The sequence below is a fragment of the Sebastes fasciatus genome, chromosome 13 (genome assembly GCF_043250625.1).
Source record: "Sebastes fasciatus isolate fSebFas1 chromosome 13, fSebFas1.pri, whole genome shotgun sequence".
NCBI classification, from domain to species: Eukaryota; Metazoa; Chordata; class Actinopteri; order Perciformes; family Sebastidae; genus Sebastes; species Sebastes fasciatus.
In genome coordinates, this window is record NC_133807.1 from 25,498,705 (window position 1) to 25,523,281 (window position 24,577).

The window sequence follows — 24,577 nt, forward strand, 5'->3', positions numbered from 1 at the left end:
ACATACACACACACACACACAGACACACACAGACACACTCAATCACACCCCCCCTCCGGCCCCCGTAACCCAGTACGATTTCCTGCAAATTCCAAAGTCAGATCCCGGCTGGAACATTTCAGCCCGCCTGCCACGTCAGTTTGCCTCCACCATCCTCCCTCGCTCCTTCTCTTTCTTTCTCTTTGCTTTTTCCGCAAAAGGCGACCCGACGTAAAGAAATGCACCGTTTCCAGTTGGTGTTTGGACACACTGAGGCCACTGGACTAGGGTTCATCTTTAGCAGTGGTATCTTTTATAGGCTCTTTTTATTTCGCTGGGAGAATGGATACGACTGAGGCCTGGGCGAGAAGATCAAGCAGTAAGTACAATACTATTTGCACTTATAACCACTGTAGACAAATGTTAAATCTAGTTAAATCAGTCGTGTGAAACTAGATCATTTGATTTTAGATCACGTAAACTTTATTCATCAGTGCACTGACATGCCTGTTGTACTGAAAGTTACTCTCCAAGTCCCTGAATACAACAGTCGAAAAGGTCTCTAATTTAAATAAACTGTAGAGCAGAGTTTGCCGAGTGTGCACACACTGCAGTTATTTAGCCAGAAGGGAATGCAGTCTAACCGTGTCTGGATTTATTTGCTTGAATCGCTTGAACGCAACGTTATGAAGGGTAGCTTTATTTGGAATAATATATGTTTAATAAGGTAAAAAGTATTGTGGCGTTTCAGCAGTACGGGTCCTGATAAATCAGCCTTTTCTGTGTCTATATATACGTGGCTTTTTCTCATGTGTGTCAGTTTCACTGGGGTAATGTTTGCTCTCTGTGCCCTCTGTCCTACTGTCCTAGGGTAGCGACCTGCAGCCGCAATGACCTCAGGGTCCTTCCTCCCATCGGAGTCCTCCTCCTCCTCCTCACCCCCCCGCCTGCCCAGTGTTCAGACTACCTGTTCATCAGGCTACAGCTGAACAGTAGTCTGCACATTGGTTAGGCTGGGCTGGGACGCACACACCTCCGAGGCACCGCCGTGGGTGATGACGACACCGAATTTACACTAGTTTAGTGGCAAAATGCAGCATCTTATCTTAACTATCCGCATCCCCAGTGTCCGGTGAAATACAGCAATGGAACAGAAATGCCTCTCACCTCCTCGTTTTTGTACCAGGACAGGGACTCCGCAGTCAGGACAAACCAGTACTCCTTGGAGCCTCCCTTCATGATGCTGATGTTGATGGTTAGCCAGCCTTTCCTGATCACCTGCACAGCGAGGGAGAGAGAAAGCGGTGGTAGGGAGAGAGAGGGGTACCAGGAGGACGGATGAAAACAACTTTGTCAATCAGGCTTATGATATGAGGTGATATGAGGGCCCTCTAAGTGTTACTGGGATGTGACAGACACTAATAAAATCTTACCTGCTTACCTGCTGGGTCACTGGAAATTCAGTTGTCTTTTACATTTTTATCTTAATATTCAACATGTGTATGTCTATGAGTCTAATGTTACTTACATATGCACTACGACATAGAAGTATGGATTGAAACTAGGGCTGTCAAAGTTACCGCGTTAACCACTAATGTCTTTAAACCATTAACGCATTTGTGATTTTTAGAAAGCAGCGGGTTCAGTTTTAAAGCTAGAGTGAAGATACTGGTATAATATGAAAGTAGAAAACCTAATGAATCCATTGGTACCAACTATGTCATACTAGCTTGTCGCGAAGGAGGCTACATACACTCCAAATTTACGCTAAATTTTGGTGAGGAAAAACTATGATAATCACATGCAGTTTAGGGAAAGTCAATGCTTATGATTTGAGCATATTTGTATGCTAAATGCAGTACCTGTGAGGGTTTCTGGACAATATTTGTCATTGTTTTGTGTTGTTAATTGATTTCCAATAATAAATATATACATATATTTGCATTAAGTAAGCATATTTGTCCACTCCCTTGTTGATAAGTATTAAATAATTGACAAATCTCCCTTTAAAGGTACATATTGAACAGAAACTAAATTTGCGATTTATCACAATAAACTATGGACAATCATGCGATTAATCACGATTAAATATTTCGATCGATTGACAGCCCTAATTGAAACTTATTGAGTAAACAGCATGGGGTAACATGCACAGGAAGACATACGGTGTGTAATATGGCTAAATGTACACAAAAGCATCAAATGGTCTTTTTCACTCAACAGAAAACAAATCTATAAACCAACAAACAGGACCAGATGGTGTCCAGACACCTCGACACAGAGTCAAAGACCAAAGGTCGGCGGTGGTATGTCAGTGTCAGCGGGTCAGTAAAAGCTAGCCTATGTGCTAGTAGTTTTGTTTTTTTTAAAAGCAGGGTTAGTGGGGTTAACTGGACTCGGATGCACAACTTTTTAGGTTAAAGACGGGGAGAAGTGAGTGCAAAAGACGAAGGAGTAATGGAGGAGAAAAGATTGCAATGGCTAGCTGATCTACTGGAGTACAGTGGAGAGATGGAGAGGGAGCAAATGCATCAGACTGAGAGGCTGAGTTGGGTGAATCACTCTGAGGAAAATAGGCCATGAGTTTTAGAGGAGCCTTCTTAGCTACTATGTCCATTTTTCCCACATAGAGCCCCATGCATTTCAGGCACTATGGGGGAAACTACTATCTGTGTACTCTTGTGCCGAGTAAAGCTAAGAGAAAATGTACATTTCTGCTTTAAACCTCTCTTCTGGACTCCCTCTCCATCCAGCACAGGACTGGAGTGAGTTATGAGGGGAAAAAAAGGTTTATTAGTTCAAAAGCGCCAACATAAACACGGGAGAGGAGGCACGCACATAGAAGCTAAACATGTTGTTTGCCTTGGCCAGGAAATAACTTTAAGTTTCAAATTCCCTATATTAAATGTCAGCTGGAAATGTTGCAACCAAGTTGACATTAGGAAAGAGGAAACGATGGGATGCTTTCATTTTTACACTATTTGAAATGTTGCAAGCGGTTAATGAAAGATGTGCGATTACATCAGAGATTAACTACAAGGATTTAAAAAGGAAAATAATATGACTATAATGAAACATGCCAATTTAAAATCAGTCAAGATAGTCAGTAGGTTATGAAAACAAAGAGATCTTAACAAGGAATTTTGATTAAATCATTGGAAAACATCCCAAAGCCATGACCAGTCACCACACAAAACACTACAGACAATGTTGATCAGCTCTGAATACAGAAATTGAGATGTGGAGACAGGTGGGTTTTTGGATATGTAAGTACTTTTAGTAGGAATAAAAAGTGTTTTAACATGCACTTAATCACTAGAAATTAATGGAAAGAAAATGTTAAAAGAATCAAAACGTTTACTGTGTTGCTGATTTAATCGCTCCCCGCTCCCTCCCCTGTTTTGTCCCCAGTGACCGACATTTAGGATGATTCTCACAAGGCAAACTTTTCAGTCACAACGCATGAGGCGGCAGCAGAGGTATAAACCCAAAGACATCAGTACTGACGCCATTTCACAGTCAGTGGTGGAAGATTTCCCAGTTCTCTCTCTCTCTCTCTCTCTGTGATCCTCAATAGAGAACACACAGCATTGCAAAGAGACCTAATCTTTTCTGGGGTGTTAAATTATTAAAATATTTGGTGGAGAAAAAGTTAAATGTTAGTAGCAGCCCGAGACAATTACTGTCTTATTAAAATGAAACCAAGAATTACGAGAGCAAACCTGCCGTGTGTTACTGTTAAGTCAGTTCCAAATTACTGGTAACTGCGTGCTAATTGATATCAATTTGATCCGTCCGGAGACTCTACCTTCTCCTCCTGGCCCTCTCCCAGTCCGCCGAGCTGCAGAGGGGTAGAACATCTCATTACGGCGAGGTTTCGACTGTTTACGCTGCGGTTATCTCACAGCATTCTGTCTTTCTCCACCCTAACCACATTGGCTGACCTGTGTGTGATGGCCTCAGTCCTTCTGCATGGCCTACCCCTGCTGCCCCCCCCTGGCAGGGTGCGGTTTTAAATCTTTGGGGTACTTACCAGAATCTCACCCTGCAGTAATAGGAAGGGGAGGGGGAATTAAAGCAAAGGAGGAGGGCCGGTAAAACCAAAGCCAAAAGAAATGAGAAAGCAAGCAAGCAAAGATGAGGGACACATGAGACAGAGAGAGAGAGAGAGAGAGGAGGGGAAAAGGGTAGAAAGTGGAGAGTTGGAAGTAAGAGACAGAGAATGAGAGTTCAAGAAAAGATTGAAAGAAGAGGGTGAACTAGTGGGAATGACAGGTTTGAAGGGAGCAACAACAGGAGGAAACAGAAAGCAATAATCCACAAGACAACCAGAGAAAGACAGATGAAGAGAGGCAGGAGAGAGAGAGAGAGAGAGAGAGAGAGAGAGAGAGAGAAGGAGAGAGAGCAAGAGAGTTACATGCAATTAGAATTACTTCAAGTATACCACAATTTGGTTATGTCATATTTGTTGCTCAGTTGACAGGTGCGAGGTCCATGCACATTCTGAATTTCAATACACAAGATGCTGGTGAGTTAATGGGGGAAAGCAATAAAAACAAACCAACATAACTCTGTGATTAATTGTTGCTTTGCTGTGGAACAACATGCCTGGGTCACATCATGCAAACAGCACTTAATTAACAGCCATGGAAACAAATGCTGGTTTCAGAAAAAGCAGGGAAGCGGAGACTTCTTTAAGTTCATTAAGGCAACTCTCCCCTCAACTGAGTCCGCGATCTCTGACGCTGATTAGCAGTATTATAACCAGGAGCTTAAAAACACACATTGAAAATTCAACATACATTGCTAAATATCGGTCTGAATAGAACATAAAAGGAGAAGCACCAGCTTTACAGTATTGTGGACAAAGTCAGTTCAATATGAGGATTAGAAATCAATGGGACTGGGTACAAGCGGTAGTAAATATTATGTACGGGGGAGGTAATCGTTAACAGTTGGATAGGTCGAGACAGATTAATGGCTGTGGGCTAAATCTTTGCTGGAGTGAGATATATATTCACATGGTTGACTAAGAGGCTGGTAATGGGAGACATCGAGGGAGATTAAAATGGTGAAAAGGCCAGAGCTGAGTGATAAAACGTACCTGGTTCGGTATGGCCCTCTTCTTATTAGCAGCAGTGCTCCTCTGCTGGGCGCTGTCATCACACAAAGAGGAACAGAAACAACAATAAATATAATTGACACCACAACCCGTCTAAAATATACACCCTGAATATTCATATGTCACTTCTGTTCCAATAATATTCTAATAATCTAACTGACATCACTATTGTTAACAAAATGTTCATTTATTTTTTCTAGTAAAAAAAACAAAACGTATTGCAAATAGCGATCATGTTGTCTTCCTCTAAAACTGTTAAAAACATTCACACCGGCGACGACCTGTTTAGGTCTCTGGTCAGCGTGCTGCACTCATTGTTCTTCTCCTCTGTGTTTACTTGCGGATCGTAAACAATCTTTAAAGGTGCATACCGTCACCTATTGTAGATTACACTTGTTAAGTCAGTGAAAGCAATTTGGCTTCAATTTCGTTATCAGAATAATACATAATAATTTACCATTATCGGTTGAGGTACATATTGTGCATCCCTAAATTACAATATTATGTTTCATATGTTTTATAGCTTTTAGTCTCTCGTGTAAATCAACTGTCTGGTTTTGATGCAAATATACTACTACAGACATACATGAAGTGGCTTGTGGAGGAATTTGGACAACATGGAGGGTCAAACCGTCTCTCGCTCTCTCTCTCTCACACACAAACACACAACCCTACATCCTTTCTGTTGGCCCACCTGTTGTTGCCGTACCCTGGGGGGCTACCATCATCCAGCCTTCTGTAGTCAAGACTGAAAGTGACGTCATGAGAACCGTTAAACAGCTCTAGCTGACCTCCGACACATTACAACAATCCACTGACCATGCAGAGGCTCGACATAAACCCTCAAACACAAACACACACACACACACACACACACACACGGGGGCTTGCTTTGTTACTCGGTCAACGGCACGACCATAGACTGTATTTAAAGATGGACGACATGACAGCTCCCCAAAAGTGAAGCCAAAACGATCGCTGGCCAGCTGCAGTAAAGGCCAGCGGTTCCAAACATGGGGTCTGGGCCCCCCTTAGGGGAGTACCAAAGATCACAGTGGGTGCGCCAGGATTTGTCTGCTCTGTGGTTGCCAAACTTAGGTTCGTACATGTATAAATAAAGTCATAATAACACCATGCTGGATAATTTATACAAAAGTCTGAATATAAAACTACTTAAGATTTATATTTGTTGCTACTTAGTAGCAAATAATGTAATACTGATAATGTAATAATAAATAATAATAATAATAATAATAATAAATAAATAAATAATAATAAATAATAAATAATAAATAATAAATAATAAATCTAACTAAATATTCTGCTGCAATCCATATTTGTTGGTGTTTAGCCTTTCAAAAACAACGTTTTCATTGCGGTCAAAAAACCTATTTGTTCTCCCGCTTGACGCACTCAAAGGAAGGCGTATAAAGGGGGTGGCTTAGCAGCACTCTTAACACCATAAATTACATTTATTAAACCACAATAACAAAACATCTATTGAGGCTCTAACACTATAGTAAATTAATTTGAGTTCTATTCATTCAAGAAAGTTGATTTAATTAAAAAAGACTAACTCACTTAATGCACTGAATTACGTAATTCAAACTGAGGATTTTGTTCGAGGATTTGTCATTTCGTTTTTAGGGTGATGACGGGGGGGGGGAGGTCTTAGCTTTTCTTAGAAACAAGTAGAAGGGGCTTCAAGGAAACTATGGTGGGAACCACCTACATGTTAGCAGAGAGGACACGGGCCAAACTAAGACGTCAAAGTACACGTCAAATACATTTTTCCCAAAGATGGTTTCTGTCATTTCTTATCAAGCTGATGTTCAAATGTTAGTTTTTTGGTAAGTTTGGTTTGAATTAGTGATTTGATGCTATAAAAAAGGGGTTGAGACTTATCCGGGATATTTTGTCTTCACTTTTGTACAGTGGGAGGAAGTGGAGACGCGTCGTCCATCTATATACACAGTCTATGGGCACGGCCCACACAGAGGAGGGGAGCTCCACTGACTCAACTACATGCTAACTGCTACACCAGGGGGACTACGTGAATTCAACCACGGACTCTAAACTGCTTAGAGATTAACCACAAAAAAAAAACAGTGAGTGCCTTGCAGTGTGCAAATGAGTTTCTAGTGCACAACAGCAGCTACAAGCGAATGCAGTCTGTCCATTGGTACAGTAAGCATTCTTTATAGTGGCAGTCAAACAGCCTGCAGCAGACAGGAAGTTTATCTGTCAAGCAATTGAGCATGCTTCATTGACTTTGTTTGGAGTGTGAGTAGCATTGTTGCATGCAGGAAGGAGGGTTGGGGGGGCAACTAATGCGACCTTGATCATCGTGGCATCCACCTCCCCCACAGGGAGACGCATGCGCTGATGTGGCTGGTTCACTAATTGGCATGCTACATCACACCGATGCACCGCAGTTTACAACATGTGGCTAATTATAAGCAGCAACACTTTGACTCAGTAGCAGCGATGTTGCTGGTGATTCTGTTAAGTTTATGAAACAGCAGCTGGAAATGCTGGATGAGAGTTAAAGGATAACAAGTCTTTTCCTTTGTAAAGCTACGGAATCACAAGTGCACCTCAGACAACGAGTAGTTAATGGGGATCACAATATCGTTCGTGAGACTGGGGTCACCCGGCAACAAGCTGTAAGTTGGGCTAGAGAAGGTGGGGGGGGGGAAAGGGTACATACTTAGCAAAGCCTATGAAGTCCTCATGATTGGTGTTGATGTAGGACAGCTCAATGTCAATCAGCAGCAGAACCTTGATTAGAGGCAGAAAATCATGATTAGCATGGAGGCGTCTCAATTAAACACCACTTACAGAAGGCACAAAGGAGAAAGTGTTACCTCTCACTTCCGATACTTCACACTTGAACAAAAACACATCTAGAGTTAGATTTATACATAGCTACTGTATATAGAGCGCTGCAGGAATGAGTCCAAAAACCCAGAAATGAGTTCGCATTTTAGCACTTCAGTTTCCCTCGTCTCATAGTCTATAGGTTTTTAGCTAGATGCCTGAAATGAGGTCTGTGGTTAACACAATCTGAAGAGATTCTAACATTTTGTTCTACAATATAAAATACGTCAGTAAATATCCCACTTGTGAAATTTGAACCTTTTACGAGTCTTAAAAAAGGCGGTTGCTAACAAGAGGCTAAATGAGACTACTAAATGTCATCACGCCGACTCGTCCGCCTTTACAGCCTCCTTGAGTAAACTCGCGTTCATGCGACCGTGGTGTGCCCCAAGCTGCAACTGGACTAAAGGGAGTGCAAACATATACACACTAGAAAGAAAACATTTTAGATTTTGTTATGTTCTGAAGCTAGTGAAGCTAGAAACTGTTCTCCATTTGACAAATGCTAAAGCAAAACATATCTGATACCTGAAGGGTCACACAATGCACATGTTTTTTGTCCTTATGCCGCAGCTGGAGGATCAGCAGAAGCAGACACTGTCAAAGCCGGATGACACAATGCTAACGGTGGGTGTTCAGGCGCCAGTCGCCCACTTCACCTTATGTGACATCTTGTCCCCGTCCTCCATTTACACGATAACCAACTTGGGAGGGCTCACCAGCATCTCACCATTGAAGTGGGGCTACATATGAATTGTAAATTGCAGCTCTTAACTGTATTTTTTCAAACATCAAAGGCTGACCTGAGAGCACTTTGCGTGCTCGAGAGTCCATTTAATGAACATCCTAGCCGCTCACCTGGTCCTTGGTCTTCCCTTCTCTTTCTCTGACGTAGGTGGTGACAATCCTCTCAGTCTCCTCTCTCAGTCTGGGGTAGGAATTGAGCTGAAAGGCAACACAACACACAACTGCAGCACTGAACGGAGACACACACAAACACGCACACTTACATGTGAGCTTGAGCTTAGTTAAGACTTACCAATACGTATCAGAGAGAAACAGGAGTGAGAAGTGAGAATAAGTAGAGAACAAAGCAAACGGAAAGAGATAGTCAAGTGACATTTCAGTGTCACAAACCAACACACACATAAAAACAGACTTTAGATACACAGTGACGGTCTGTTCTACAAGGTGATAATAGGGTGTTTACTATCAGCCAGGGATGACTTCATTAATTAAGAACCAAGGTGGTAATGCTATAAGTTTGTCATTGCCTTTAAGGGATAGTTTGGGTGTTTTGAAGGGAGGTTGTATGAGGTACTTAACCATAGTCAGTGTATTACCTACAGTAGATGATGGTCGGCACGCCCCCAGTTTGGAAAAACAGACAGGAGTTACCACACGTGAGCAATGTACTGCTGTGGACGAGGCAGACAGCAAAGCGTATTTTTTACCATCAGACTAACTCTGTATTTTAAACACAGCAATGTCCAAATATACAATACATTCAAACCTGTCATCTCTAGCTGATGGTAGAGTTTTGATAGTATTAATAATATTAGTGAAGACTGGATGAGAAGGGAAAGTGACAGAGGCAGAGGTAAACCCCAGAAAACAGAGGGGAAGGATGGTCGGGTTACTGTGTGTGTGTGTGTTGAATAATTTCATGGTGTGCAGCGCCTTCATGTGTCCACAAGATGGCAGTGGAGTACCGTTGCTATGGAAACCATTCAAGCTGCCACTGCACTCACATCCCCTCCCTTAGATCACTCCCTTTCCATCTGGTTCAGCTCATAGCGGAGTGTCAGTCTGCCATGTGGGTCAGCGAGGGAGCATCGCCGGGCTCTGCTCTGCCCAGACTGACTGACAGAGTCTTGGGCAGAGAGAGGGAGGGAGGGAGGGAGGAAGCAATGTGGAGGTTGAAAAAAAAATACTTTAATGAGCTGATGCTGAAGTCAAGCAGCATGTGGGAGCTGGCTGAGGGAAATTTTAAGTTATGCTTAAAATTTCAATGATTTGTAAGTCAATCTGAATGGTATGGAGACTTCCAGAGGGATGGGACAATACACACAATCGAAGCAGTGAGGTACGGATGACATGGGTGGCGATGGGACTAATTTCACTGGGGTGACCATTTTACTAGGAAGACAAGACATTTACGAAGAAAAGGAATCCCTTCTCTGTTCATGCCATCATCCCAGCAGGTGTTATCCCTGGTTACCTTAACGGCACACTTCATGACGAGCGCGGTGAGCTCGGACACCACGAGGTCCACGCATTTGAGGCTGGGCTCTTTGAGTTTGAGGATCTGCTTTTTGACTATCGCCTCGAAAGCCAGGTCAGGGGTGAAGAGCCCCGTTCTGAAAGGTCATGGGGGTCAGATTGCATGTTGTTGTGGTGGAAGAGAAAGGGAGAAATAAAGGAAGTAGAGAAAAAAAAAGGGGACAGCCAGGAAAGAGAAAAGAGAAGAAAGACTTTGTTCAGTTAGTCATTTCTAGTTGTTGACAGACAAATCAAGCAGTGGAGGAGGACAAGCCACAGGTCTTTCACATCCTCTTCCCTGACAAGCTAGTTCCTCTGAAACTATGTCAATATAGTAGAGATGGTCATATCACCTCCAGCTCATGGTCAAATTACAGCTTACATGTTTTGCTGGCTATGTGTACTGAGCTTTGAGACCTGCAGCTTGTCCAGGAGAGACCAGAGATGCTCAGACAGTCCCCGAAACATCTCATATCCACGACGACACGTCACCCGTCACAACACTCCACAACACGACAGCGCTGCCTGCACACAGGGCTAATCGGGCTGGGCTGGGCCGAGGGCAAACCGCACAGAACGTTTATTTCTTTTAAAATACAAGAACTGATGTTTTCCAGATATTGGAGGAAGGCTAATGTTCTGCGTCAGCGTACCCTCCGCCACGCCCATGGCCGCCCCTGCCCCGTGTCTCGGCTGGGTCGGGAGATGCTGGACACCTGCAGTACCTTGTTGGAGCACTGCCTGACTGTGTTGATGAGCTCCTGAATGACCAGATCGATACATTTGAGACAGGGCGTTTTCAGCTTAACGATCTGCTTTTTCACGATGGCCTCAAACGCCAGGTCTGGAGTGAACAGCCCCGTTCTGAGGATGCACAGAGAGACAGAGGCACAGCGGCAGACAGATGGGACAGTTAACGGACATGTGGGCCAACAAAACAGATGAATAGACGGATGAGTACCGGACAGGAGGAGGAAAGGTAAAGCGCCAAAGAAGGCCCGGTGTGAATGTAATAAAGCGCACTACCACAAATGAGATATGACAGAAAGGAGAGTATCAGTGAGGAACACATGACAACATTAGCGCAGCAGGGGACTTAGATACATGTAACACTAAACCTCATAATTGCAGACAGAAAGAGAAAAGGAGTGGGTGGTGTTGCAGTGGGGAGATAAAGGGATTGGAAGAACAGTGAAGGAAAGTAGAACAGAGGAAATACATCTCACATACAACAGAAAACACTTTCTTTGAATTGGTACTGTTAGTCTGTGATGGCAGGGTTTGATTAGAAAAACTTGAATTATAGTAGAATAATGGCTTTCATGTAGGGAGAAACTCGCAGCATGTGGGTGCAGCAGTGTTTTGTGTAAAAACAGAATACAGTTGTTTATTGAGCTCTGTGGGTGACCGTTTTGGCAGGTGTTTTGTTTCCGCTCCACTTGCCTGACACCGTGGACGTTCTTGATAGCGTGACTGATTTCTCGCCTTAGCTCCTTCTCGTCAAACACAATCTGGGAGACGGGGAAGAAGATGCAAGTGATACTTTAACAAACCTAACAATACTTCAATCTTTGTGAAGACCTAAACACTATATCAGTAAGGGATGTCACGAGAACCGATACTTCGCTACCACGTCGATGCCAAAATTCTGAAAACGTGACGGTACTCGTTTTTCTACAATACCGCAGGTAACGGGGATCAGGGCTCAAGACTACAGCGCCTCGTCGCCCTGGGGACAACAGAAAATTTCTCTGATAACGCTAGATTGTAAACTAGAATTACCGTCTCACGGTTGTATGCCTCCGCCAACCAGTCAAGTTGCAGTTTACATCCATGTCTGTCCAAAATGTCATCACTTCATCATTTAATCCTGCTAGACATTTGTATGAAATTATCATAATTAGCATATCAATTCCTGAGATATGGACAAAAATTTATTTTTCTGAGGTCACAGTGACCTTTGACCTCCAAAACCTGATCAGATAATCCTTGAGTCCAAGTGGACGTTTGTGCAAAATTTGAAGAAATTTCCTACAGGCGTTTCTGAGATATTATACATACTACCGAAGAACGCAGTATGCAGTATACAGTATACAGTACATACTGTATACTGTTAAAGCAATTTATTTTGCAGTATGCTAGACCAGGCTTTGGCCTTTAAACAAGCTCTTAAAGCACTGGACAAAAAAACAAACTCTCACCACTATTGCAATATTATCGAAAAATACAACTTTGTTTTTTTGTATTTTTTATTTATGACCAAGGTTTGTTTACTTATAAGACACTGACTGGCCGGCTCTTGAGCGAGCTACGCTCACGGGCGATTATGGAGCTTTTCAACTCCAAAAAGGCAGAAAATCACAGGTTCTAGTTTACTTTATAATGGCCATTTGTGTTGTGATGTTAAAACAAACCATCCGTCAACAAGGAAATAAAAGCCTCTTGTCTACAGACCGGTCTCTTGACAGAGCTCCAGCCAGCTCATAGCGCTCTGTGAGCGTGACTACCAGGCTGGCTGGTTGCAACCCCGGTAGTTTGTGGAGCTCCAATGCTGTGGTATTGAATTGGGTATGGAGAATCATGGAATTTCACTTGTATTGGTATCCCCTACTACATTTCTGGTATCGTGACATCCCTAATATAGATAATGCCCAACATATCGCTGCTCTTTATAGCACACTAACCTTGAATAGTTCCAAGGGCAAGCGTTCATGGAAGATGCGGTTAATCTTGGCGCCACCCGACAGCTCATTAGTGTCCACCTGGTCCCCAGAGCCCTCGATGCACTTCTCAAAGTCCACACCAAACTGCTGCACCATCCTGATAAGGGTCAAGCATAAAAGACACGTGGCCGGTGTTAATGATCTCCTTGCAACTACAGCGAGAGCCTTCCTGGAGATCCACTGCATAAAGTACTGTTCATTAATGCAATCATATCTTGGCAGCCCTTCCCGTTACTCTAAAATAGTGAATATGAGATGATTCAGCGCAGTCAACCTCAATACCATAGTTTGTTTTGACATCATTAGTGGGCTGCTGCTGCTACTACTACTACTACTACTACTACAATAAGCAAGATATAAAGGTGATTAATGTTAATATCACAACCTCCAGGCCCAGGTTTCGCTTTCGTTCATTCGTTTGACTGACAGATGGTTCATCCAATCATCTCCACAGTAGTTTTTGAAAGTGCCTACTCTTTTCCAAACAGTTTCGTATGATGTCTTCTCAGATGGTTCTGTGTAACAAACCGTCTGACAGGGTCAGGTTAAAATGGATGTGGGGGCAGGATCAAAATCTACGAGGGGCTGGAGTTTGGCCATCGAGTTTGACACATGTTCACACTGTTGAAACCGTTGAGTCATAACTTGCAAATATCTGCTCTCAGGGGCAGTAGCCCAGCGCAGTGGGAATCCAATATGGATGCCACGAGTAACATCACCCCCAAGCTATCTACTGTAAATAAAACATGTATGCTGCATTGTTATGAGCAGCAATATTCAGATGCACTCACTGCAACAAGGCCTTGGTCTTGCGTGTTGGGTCGTCTGGACGGAAGTTCTTGTACTCCTCCACCTCCTTCTCCAGGGAGAGGAGCTGACTCTGCAGCTTACTGCGCAGACCAGGCAGAGTGTCCCTGATGTGGTTGGTCAATTGCTACAGACAGACAGAGGGAGTACTGTTATGGCATGGTAGGGAGAAAATTACATTTTACAATTCAACAACAAACACTTGATAGCAGACCTGGTTGAGTAACTTTTGTAGATGCGGTGTGCCCATACGCTCTGCCATATGTCTGTAGCCAGGGTGGGACAGGAAGAACTTCCTCTCTGCAGCCAGAGCAACGCGAATGTCCTTCTTCCCATCAATGTCTTTCTGACTGCGGTTCACAACGCCAATGTAGCCTGCAGACAACAACACAAATTGTCACTCTGGATTAAAAAAAATAAAGTCTGTGAATGTGTATTTGTGTGTATAATCCTCACCTCTACGCAGTGGCAGGAGTTTATTTTCTAAAATGTCCTTTGCATCCGTCCCTTCGTCCATCAGGTCCAGTTTTGTTATAACACCAATGGTACGCAGACCTGCACAAAATTATAAAGCGTAACTACATCAGTTTGAACTGATTTATTACCTCTCACCATCACATTTCCTTCACAGGATAATACAGAGGAATATGATGCATGATGATCAGAATAATTACGTCAGTGTCGTTGACCTTTTCCTAGCGGAGGCCTGCAGGGCTTCAGAGTGCAACCAAAAATCTGTTGAGTGCGACTAAATATTTTCATTGGTTACACCGGTGCCAGCACCAGGTCTGTCTCTGTCTGTGTGTGTGTGTAAGTGTCAAACCGCGCCCTGTAGCAACATCACAACTATAAAACATACCGGTATTTCAAAATGAAGAGAACTAGTGTTCGTTTTTTGTGAAGAAAAATGCTGCGGTACCCGTTACACCTGTCCCCGGCTCTGAACGGCCCAGCCCAGACAGGCATCGCCGGCGGTGGTAACCCAGAACATGTCGCCAGATTCATTTCACAATTGGAAAGGGCAAAAAGTGTGAGTGTGTGTGTGTGTGTGTGTGTGTGTGAAACTACTGTACATTTAATAACAGGAGAGAACTTAACTGGAAATTTTTCTCTGCCCCGATGTTCGCCAAAGATCTGATCTGCTCGTAGCGCATCTCTCTCTGTCACTTGACCTCACACTCGCTATGCACACATTACACTACGCTACTCTTATACCAACGTAATATGTAAACATGTGGATACGGTGTAAATGCGGTGAAAATTGTTGGGTGCACCTAAATGAAAAAGTTAGATGCACCAGTGCAACCAATGTAAAAAGTTAGTCTGGAGCCCTGGTCTATTTAAGAAACAGCTAAAAAGATTTTCCAGATAACAGAAATACGGACCAAATAGCAGCAGCAGATTTAATAAGAAGTAATGGATATCATAATATGCAATGTTTAATGTTATTTTTCTGTGTTACATTGTGCTCTTTGACTTCTGAATTACTAGACACCGCTACGTGCTTACCCTGTGGGTCCACCTCCTTGGCGATCTTCAGAGCGTCCGAGTTGGCCAGGTCCATGTTGGCTGGGGTGACGGCGAGGATCAGACAGCTCTCCTTGGTGATGAACTGCATCAGCATGTCCCTGATCTGGTGCTCGATGTCTACGGGCTGGTCTCCAACGGCAACCTTGGTCATTCCCGGGAGGTCGATGAGGGTCAGGTTCAGCACTGAGTCACATTGTCGTAAAAATGAGAAACGCAAATAAGCTTTTCCATCAGTGGAGGTGAAGTAAATAGTTCTGAGGGCAGAGTTGTGTTACAAAACAAGCCTACACACTAGATAAACAAGCCGCACACTAGATAGACAGCTTTGTTTGATTTGACATCATTAACTTGATACTTGATTTGACTGGAAACCCAGGCAGTGATGGATGTGGGACAAACAAATATTTGATTTATCTAGAGCATTCTCAATAAAAGGGCAATCTCTGTGTTGAGAAAACACACAGCCTATTCATTCATAGTGTTGTTAATATGTTCTTTTACATGGCATGATAAATACAGTCCTATGTTTTTTATGCATTTGTCAACTTCCATTTTCCTCCCTTTTCATAAAAACCTCCAACAGACATCAGCCTCAATCTAACATTTTAATGGGCGTCTGTGGCGGTACGGGAAGCTTTCATCTCGTGTACGAGACTCTTGAGTAGGCAGACACTTGCTGTTGTAAAACTATGTCTAATTGTTTTTTTTACTTCATAAAAACATAAAAAGCCCCTCAGAGGTTTTATTACTTACAAGTGTTATATTTACTGAAAGAAATAAACATGAAATGTCAAATTTGACGGCGAATTCCCCACGACGGCTCCCACGAGGAGATGAATAGGATAGTTTGTGACAGCCGTTCAGTGATGGAGTAAAAAAAACACATTTTAGTGTTTTAATGTTTTGCCAAAATCACAACAATCTCGTTTTTTTCTGATATCTAACACAGTTCTCTGGAGAACACATTTTGTAAACAGAGAGGGGCAGAACTTGTTAAAACTTCAACATGACTCAGAAAGGAGCACAATACGGATCTGTCATCATGGTGTAAGTAATATGATATACTGTATGTTGTGATTAGTGCTGACAAAGTTAACGCGATAACACAAATTTGTTTTAACGCTACTAATTTCTTTAACGCATTAATGCAACTTGCGATTTTTAAATTAACATCTTCAAAATCCAACAGGCCGTCGTCGGGCCCGGTCACTATTTGACCTTTTGGAGGTTGTAGCGGACTAAGTTTTAAAGCAAGCCATATCAACCATGTCATATTAGCTTGTTGCGAAGGAGGCTAAATAACACTCAAAACTTAGGCTAAATTTTGGTGAGAAAAAAATGGTATGGCCATTTCCCTTAAGATCCTTAAGATTCCGTAAGCCGTTTTTGGCAAGTCATAGTCAAGTCAGTCCACTGACACACTGTTTGCGTTTGCCATGTTATGATGTGAGCATTTTTTATGCATTTTTTATGCTAAATGCAGTACCTGTGAGGGTTTCTGGACAATATTTGTCATTATTTTGTGTTGTTAACTGATTTACAATAATAAATATATACGTACATTTGCATAAAGCAGCATATTTGTCCACTCCCATGTTGATAAGAGTATTAAATACTTGACAAATCTCCCTTTAAGGTACATTTTGAACAGATAAAAAAATGTGCGATTCATTTCCGATTAATCACGAATAACTATGGAAAATCGTGCGATTAATCACAATTAAATATTTTAATTGATTGACAACCCTAATTGTGATATATATATCATTTTTGATAAACTCAACTGAGAAATTATTTAGGGATAAAATAACCAGATATGAATGTCTGTCTTTTGGCTTATCAACTCAATTAAATACCTGACAGATCAAGATACTTCACTACATTGATTTGACACAATTCCCTTAATACAACCAGAAATATCAAAAGGGATATATGGCACGGTATGAACAGTCTCTGATGGTTGACAAATTCATATCGTGTCGTGGTTTATCTTGTCATATAACATGCAAAATCCCTTTACATGAGCCAAAGAGCAAAAAGTGTTTACATCACGTGTGTTTGTGTTCATTACCGTTTGGGGAGTAGACCCTCAGGTTAATTGGGATGGGAGAGATGCCTTTGTTGGAGCCTGTTATCCTGTCGGTCTCCGCCTCAATTTCCGACCGCACCTCTTCAAAATCCACAAACTTCTTCCCTTTGCAGTGCAGGAATTCAGCATATTCTACACACAAGGGCAAAATGACGTACACAAGTGGAGGGTGGGTGGAGGGAGAGAAAAGGACAAAGAGGAAGAGAAGAGAGAGAGAGACAAGGAGAATATTAAATTAAAGAGATGGAGGCAGCAAACAGCAGACAGTGAGCTTAGCTTGAGGCACTGTGACAGAGAGGCCATGTGCAGGGCAGCGATGAAAGGAGACGGGGATGTAGGACTGGTACACTCACCTGCTATATTGTTGACCAGCTGCAAAATGAGAGGTCTACGGGTGACAATGCCTGACCCACGTGGAAGAAAGTCCCTGAGGGAGAGAGACAGAGAAAGACACATTAAACACCACAATTATAGAGAGTAGAAAGGATGAAAAGGAGGGAAATCAAAACAGGAGCAGGAAGGGGGGCACGTTGGGTAAAATAGCCGTGGTTCAGGACAGAGAGAGAGAGACAGAGTAACAGAGAGAGAGACAGAGCAACAGAGAGAGAGAGAAAGAAAGAAATAAAGAGAGAAAGGGACAGAAAGAACGTTCAATTATTCATTACACTCAATGTCCATTTCCTCGCAGTGTGGCCTCTGGTAAATTGATGGGCGCGGGGGAATTTCACGCCTCCAACTTGTCTCACAACAAATCAAATGTGACAAAGTCATTTTCTCTCATCATTAGGGCTTAAGAGATCCATTCATTCACACCCACTCTCACTGTTATGGGGGAAATCCACCCTAAAATAGAATTCACAGATGTTATATTGACAATATTCCACACTTCAGTTCACTTTTAAATAATGAATTTGAACAAGTGTCTCCTTATGCTGAATATATAATAGACTCTAATGATAATGTCATCTAAGGACAAATCCTAGAGCTGCCCCACAGACGATGAATAACGGAACAACTCCTACGGCACTATGACAGCATCCGTGGTGATTTTATTAGGGATACGAATACATTTTGACTGACATTCAAATGACACTGGCTCAGTTGTAAAGCTAGAGTGAAAATACTGGCATCATATGAAACTAGTAAACATAAAGAATCCATTGGTACCAACCACATCATACTAGCTTGTCGTAAAGGAGGCTGAATAATGCTCCAAACTTGCTCCAAATTCTGGCGAGGAAAAACTGTCCATTTTCAAAGGAGTCCCTTGACCTCTGACCTCAAGATATGTGAATGAAAATGGGTTCTATGGGTACCCACGAGTCTCCCCTTTACAGACATGTTCCCTTTATGATAATCACATGCAGTTTTGGGACAGTCATAGTCAAGTCAGCACACTGACACACTGACAATTGTTGTTGCCTGTTGGGGTTGAGTTTGCCATCTTATGATTTGAGCATATTTTCATGCTAAAGGCTTGCCACTGTTAGCCCAGGCAGTGTCAATACAAGATATAGGCCTATCACCCACGATAACACCTTAACCACACCAGCTTCGGGGCTGAGACATGACATTGTTTTGCTGTGTGCACATTCTCACCGACAAACTTGCATAGTGCTAGTTAATTACACAAGGTAATGCATTGCACGAAGCAGGAAATGACAGAAAACAAACATGGGCAATGCTACTGGTGCAACAGTGTATTGTTGAGACACCAACCTGTAGGAAACAATGAGTTTCTCACTGTTGGCTTGTTTGTTCCTCTTAAAATGTACCTGATGAATTTTTAAAGACGACCTATTATGCTTTTGTACTTTTACTCTTTCTTTTAGTCTGTTATATAGTTTTTGTGCATGTAAAAGGTCTGCAATGTTACAAAGCCCAAAGTCCCCACCAAAGGGAGTTATGGCGGGTTTATGGTTGCCGTAGTGAAGCCTTTCAGCGTTTCAACATTCGAGGGAAGACTGGCTGAGCAGGTTCACCTGTACAGACATCTCTACTGTTCATTGAAAGACTACAGGGACAGTCACATGTCAATACATTCTTGGAAAGAAATATGCAGCACAATGGGGAAAGAAGAGACTTTTGCCGCCGGCTGTGGAAGAATGAGATTATGCGATTTCCGGTAACGTTCTTCCTGTAACATTCATCGACTTTTAGCTCATCTACAGACTATTTTGTCTCTACGCCACCTGGTGTATCGGAGCATATTGCAACGAACAACACGCTGAGCATAAACGCCTCGCGTGTGCCATCTACAGAGGCTCGCACCACGGAGCTTTATTCTCCCCCACAGAAATTCTGCTCCTGAACTGCCTGAAACGCCTTGCTTGAAGTCCCGCCTTTTCTTCTGTAACGTGGTGATGTCACCAAGTAACACATCTGCATAATACCTGCCTAGCGGCTAGTTTGGCACGCCCTCAAACAAAGCTAGTGAGAGCGGAGCTGGAGAGGAGTCTGAAGAGTTTGGTTGGGGTGAACAGAGGTGCTGCAGCACAGCTGTTAATAAGAAAAAATTTGTTTTTTGAACATTAAAGTATGTAAACTAAATACAAGAATGCACCTGAAAATGAGCACAATAGGTCCTCTTTAACTGCATGAGTCATGACCAGAGTTGCCTCGTCAGCCCTCATACGAGGCTCCCCCACCCAGTCTTCTGCACTCCCCTCCCAAATGTGCTCTGCAAACATACTACATCTGGTGATAATCACCGGCCCCGATGCTGGAACAGTCATAGCAGAGCTGAGCATGTCACTAACCCACATTCTCCTTTTCCTCCCTACTGCCAGACCTACAGGCCTGAGGGGGACTATAGCGGTGCTCAGCTTGCCTGCTTACTTCAGACTGTTAGCAATGTGTCAGCCACAGGACCGGAGAAAAGAGAGGAGCTGCTAAACTACATACCGCCTGCTAGTCCCAGACTGTAGTCCTGTGGTGAAACACTGGGGAACGTTCTGGATGTTCCTTACATCAGCAAAAATCCACAGGTCTGTGGTTCAGCACCGGTGCTGTGTCATGCACATAATGTCGAGCATGCAGGCATTTGTTCGCACGGCGGACAGTATAGAAAGCCCTGGATGAGGAATGGGAGCGAGGGAGCTAAAGAACAAAGCAACTATAGGCTGAGGGAGAGGATGTACTAAACAGACTGGACGTGGAGAATGGTGGTAAGATGCTGCTGAGAGGTCACAGCAAGAATGACCTGCTAATATACTGACGCATCTCTCCAGTTACAGGCGACTCATTCATTCGCCTCATTGGCTCAACAAGTGGCTACAGCAGACTCACAGGAATAAAACAAAGCATCAATAAAGTTTATGTGAAAACACACACAAAGAAATTGTTTATTCATATATGCTCTTCTGAGAAGACATAACACAAGATCAAAATTGAACCAGCCAGTCTTCATAGACAGAATTGGATAAACGGCTTACTGAAAAGAAGCAAGAGGCCAGGATTTCATTATTGATGCGCTGTAAATGATAGACGAGGCTGAGCAGATTGTGTATCATTTCATGCATTATGGATGGCCGAGCAAAGAGCATCAGTCTGTGAACCTCTCTCCCACCACCATAAGAGAAAGCGAGAGAGAGTAGGGCAGGGAGAGATCGGGAGAGCCAGCTCCCCTCCCCCTGCCTCCAGGCCCCGGCAGCCTCTGCCTCTTACAAACTGGCAGAGCAACTCTGAGGAGCCGAAGCCCACGGCTGATCCTCCTTTTCCTCCAGTCTACAGAGGCATGGCAGGGCTCGTTTTCAAAACATGGAAACCGGTGTGTGAAACTCTGAGGTCATAGTACGCTCTCACGGGAGGGTGAAGGACACAAAAAACGGGTTTGTGGTTTGGTGGGACTTATCCCATGGGTGTCTGGTGTGGCGACAAACGTATAATTATGGCTACCCGCGTTCCCGAGCCACAGTCTGTCACTGTGGGTACCAAGAAGCAACACTGGAGAGCAAAGCCTTTTCAAGCACAACCAAAATCCAACTGTTTAGTGGAAAATCCCTTCGCTGTCTGCCATATGGCCGTCTGTTCTTCATCTTCTCGGGGATGTCCAGTGTGCTACACACAAGCATCTACACTGGTGGACATTTCTGTTCAGATTCCTTCATATATTCATGCAGCCAACCCGGAGTTAGTCTGCTGCTACAAATACAGATGGTAGCAATGCATTTATTTAACGATAATCAAATAGGTAGGGCTGCCCCCTCGTAGTTGATAAGTCGACTAATCGGTCGTTTTAGTCTTAGTCGATTAAGATTTCTGGATTTGATAAGTCATATTTTATGCTTTTTTGTGTGATTCTTTGTGGACAATCTCAGTTTTACAGATCTGTCGATTAAATCCACCAAGCCATTAAACGACAAAATCGTTTGAACGTTAGTCACTAAGAATTTCCTCGGTCGAGGACAGCCCTACAAATAGGCTTTAATGATGGTCCTATTTTGGTAAATGTGGCACAGAATTAGAGTAAAGCTGCCACATTTAATTCTTTATGGAGGACAAACAGTTGTTATTAAAGATGTAGTACAGCTTTAAACTGTTTCAACACTTCAAAAACCTCCTGGTTTCAACAGTCGTCTACTAGCCACAGATCTGATAACAACCTCCGCCCAGACCAGCTTGCTGTCGTAGATATGACGTCTTTACTCCCTACTGGGACAGTGACATCACAACACAGACAAAACTTGACACTGTCCTGATAATCATCTCTGAACTGAGAGTTAATTATGATCCAATAATGCATGCATTTAACTGTAGACAAGCCAGTAAAGTTGAGATAAATGTAATGCAGCATAAATTAGAAAGTTTACATATATTGCATAGACATAACTGGTCCATTTAGTTACCCATGCGAGTGAAGCAGCATGCACAATATCAGCACCATGGTTGGCACTGACCTGAATGGAATGAAGCTATTATTATTGTTATTACGTACATCTGTCAAGAGAAAGGTGTAGGCCTATTAGTTCTCAAACATTCATCACCATTTTCTGGCATTTAATAGACCAAACAACTAATCAATTAATCGAGAAAACAATCAACAGATTCATCGACAATGAAAATAATCATTGGCTGCAGCCCTATTTCAGTGTATATAATGTATTTAGAGTATCTTTAATGTGTCAGCAACACTCAAGGTCAAGGTCACTCATGGTAATAACACATAAACACACACGCCCCTACCAAAAGACAGAGACATTCACAAATATATGAGGCTGTTGAGCCAGCGTGATTTCATTAGCTTCTGCCAAGCAAGGTATGCAGACCAACCAGCCAATGCGTTCTGGTCTCCACTAACTAACTTGGAGGGAACAGAGGCCCAAATCACATCAACAAGATGGGTCACACGGCACAGCGAGCAATCTCAATCCCACCTGACCTGCCTGGGAAGAACTTTGACAACTGGGAGACAGTAACTACACAGCAAATATGGTCTAGACCTTATTTCCCCTACTCCGTGGGAGCCAGAGTAAAGCAGAAACTGAGCAACGACAGACATGAATATGACAGATCATTTCAGATAAAGAGAGTGAAGCTGTAGGCACACATATCAGATCATGACATCAGCATGGAGTTCAGGCCGGGGACAGAAAAGGCCACGATTTTGAAAAAAATATCCATTTGCTTAATGTTTTGACTGATATTGCAGGGTATGATCATTTTTACATAATTATTCTCATTCATTCATTCATTCATTCATTGAAAAACGTGATTTTTGCAGGGATCTGTACCAAACAAAGATGTTTTCTTAAGGACATCTCTGCAGCATGACAATATTGCATGGTATTATATATTTATATATTATTTATATAATTATTAGTAGTAGTATTTTATTTATTTACATTTTCTTTTTATATCTATCCTATCCTATTTATCAATTTTCTATTTCCTTTATCTCTCGACTTTTTCTGTTACTATTAAGGTGTATTATAGATATTTTCTCTGTATTGTCTATAATTTTTAATTTATTTATCCATAATTTAGAATATATTTTCTGTGGCCGGCTGTCGTTGCTCGTGTGTTTGTTTTTTGAGTGAGTGGATGGATGTGTTGGGCAAAACAAAATCTTTTCACTGTGCAGTTAATGTTTGATTCATTTTCGATAATCAAAAGAAGAAAATAGTATTTTGACACACATTTCACCTTTAACAAATATTGCGATTTCCTCCTCATCCTGCAATTTGAAAATTGCAGTAGGCCATAATGTGATTTCGCTAAAAAAAAATTATAAATTGTGCAGCCCTAATTTACGCTCTGCGTCTGAATCATACAGTCTACTGAAATGTGTGTCATCCCAGCACTAAGTGACTCTGTTTCTATTGTCGCTGGTGCCGCAGCAAGGGAAAGGAGGATCATTTTCATGCCTGGGGACACAGGGATGAAACCAGCCTTTCACACACACACACACAACGTGCACCACCTCACCAAAGAAAAAGACCTGGGCCACTGGGGAAACCATAGAGCAACAATTACTGACAGTAACAACAGCTCAGCGCTCAATACTGTTGTCACCACAGAGAATTTGCAAATCAATTATCCTATAAGACTAAAAACACTCAGTTTTGTGCAACAGGCGCCTGAACATGGTATTGGGATTAGGTATTGGCAGCTCCTGAGCTCAAACAAGCTCTTAGATCAACAATGACTCACCTCTACATTAACTCGCCTGTTGCTATAGCGATATGCAGCACCTCCCAAGTGCTTCCAGGTTGAAGTGAGACTCGACCTTGCAGCTACGAGTTTAACTTCTACTGTTCCACCTTGTCTGCCCTCAAAAACACCTGCACAGCAGCAACAGTCATACAGAAAAGTAGCTGCTGCACGTTTTATCATTTGGATAAAAGAGATGGTAAACACTACTTTTTATATGAAGTGTACCACTTCATATAAAAAGGATGAGCATGTACAAGTGTGCGTGCCACAGCATATCTGCAAAGTGCTGGTGTGACTTTCACATGGGTGCATGTTAGTCCTGTCAACGTGAAGTGGAGGGCCTGCACAGGCAGTGAAACTGAGGTCACAATGAAATCTCTCATGTTAATTACAGCTGATATGTGTCAAGTGCTCTCACAGTGCAAAATCCCACTCATGAATTTGCACTGAGTGGTAGTCTAATCTGTGTGTGTGTGTTCTTGCCTGAGAGCAGTTACGACATTGCTCTCTCGCCAGTGTGTTTATAACCAA

At 42.7% G+C, this 24,577-nt stretch overlaps 1 protein-coding gene and 1 long non-coding RNA gene across 13 annotated transcripts in view; one reads left to right on the forward strand and one right to left on the reverse strand.

Moving 5' to 3' along the window:
• The window catches only part of dnm2a (dynamin 2a), a 35,824-nt gene that overhangs the window by 8,065 nt on the left and 3,182 nt on the right, over window positions 1–24,577 (reverse strand). For 2 of the 12 annotated variants that reach the window (XM_074656434.1, XM_074656428.1), the window contains exons 2-15: window positions 17,746–17,819; window positions 17,375–17,524; window positions 15,283–15,486; window positions 14,230–14,328; window positions 13,988–14,148; window positions 13,758–13,900; window positions 12,928–13,063; window positions 11,687–11,754; window positions 10,969–11,107; window positions 8,840–8,926; window positions 7,812–7,882; window positions 5,084–5,135; window positions 3,788–3,820; window positions 1,147–1,257 (exon numbers count right to left, since the gene is read on the reverse strand). In XM_074656434.1, the coding sequence (XP_074512535.1) occupies window positions 1,147–1,257; window positions 3,788–3,820; window positions 5,084–5,135; window positions 7,812–7,882; window positions 8,840–8,926; window positions 10,969–11,107; window positions 11,687–11,754; window positions 12,928–13,063; window positions 13,758–13,900; window positions 13,988–14,148; window positions 14,230–14,328; window positions 15,283–15,486; window positions 17,375–17,524; window positions 17,746–17,819 (1,528 nt within the window). Of the gene's footprint in view, window positions 1–8; window positions 1,258–3,787; window positions 3,821–4,012; window positions 4,025–5,083; window positions 5,136–7,811; window positions 7,883–8,839; window positions 8,927–10,202; window positions 10,342–10,968; window positions 11,108–11,686; window positions 11,755–12,927; window positions 13,064–13,757; window positions 13,901–13,987; window positions 14,149–14,229; window positions 14,329–15,282; window positions 15,487–17,374; window positions 17,525–17,745; window positions 17,820–24,577 lie in introns of all 12 variants that reach the window. The other 10 variants (XM_074656435.1, XM_074656430.1, XM_074656436.1 and 7 more) reach the window with 8 other exon arrangements.
• On the forward strand, window positions 217–1,419 carry LOC141780967 (uncharacterized). The gene is made up of 2 exons (XR_012596750.1): window positions 217–358; window positions 850–1,419. It is a non-coding gene; the product is annotated as an uncharacterized LOC141780967 (long non-coding RNA).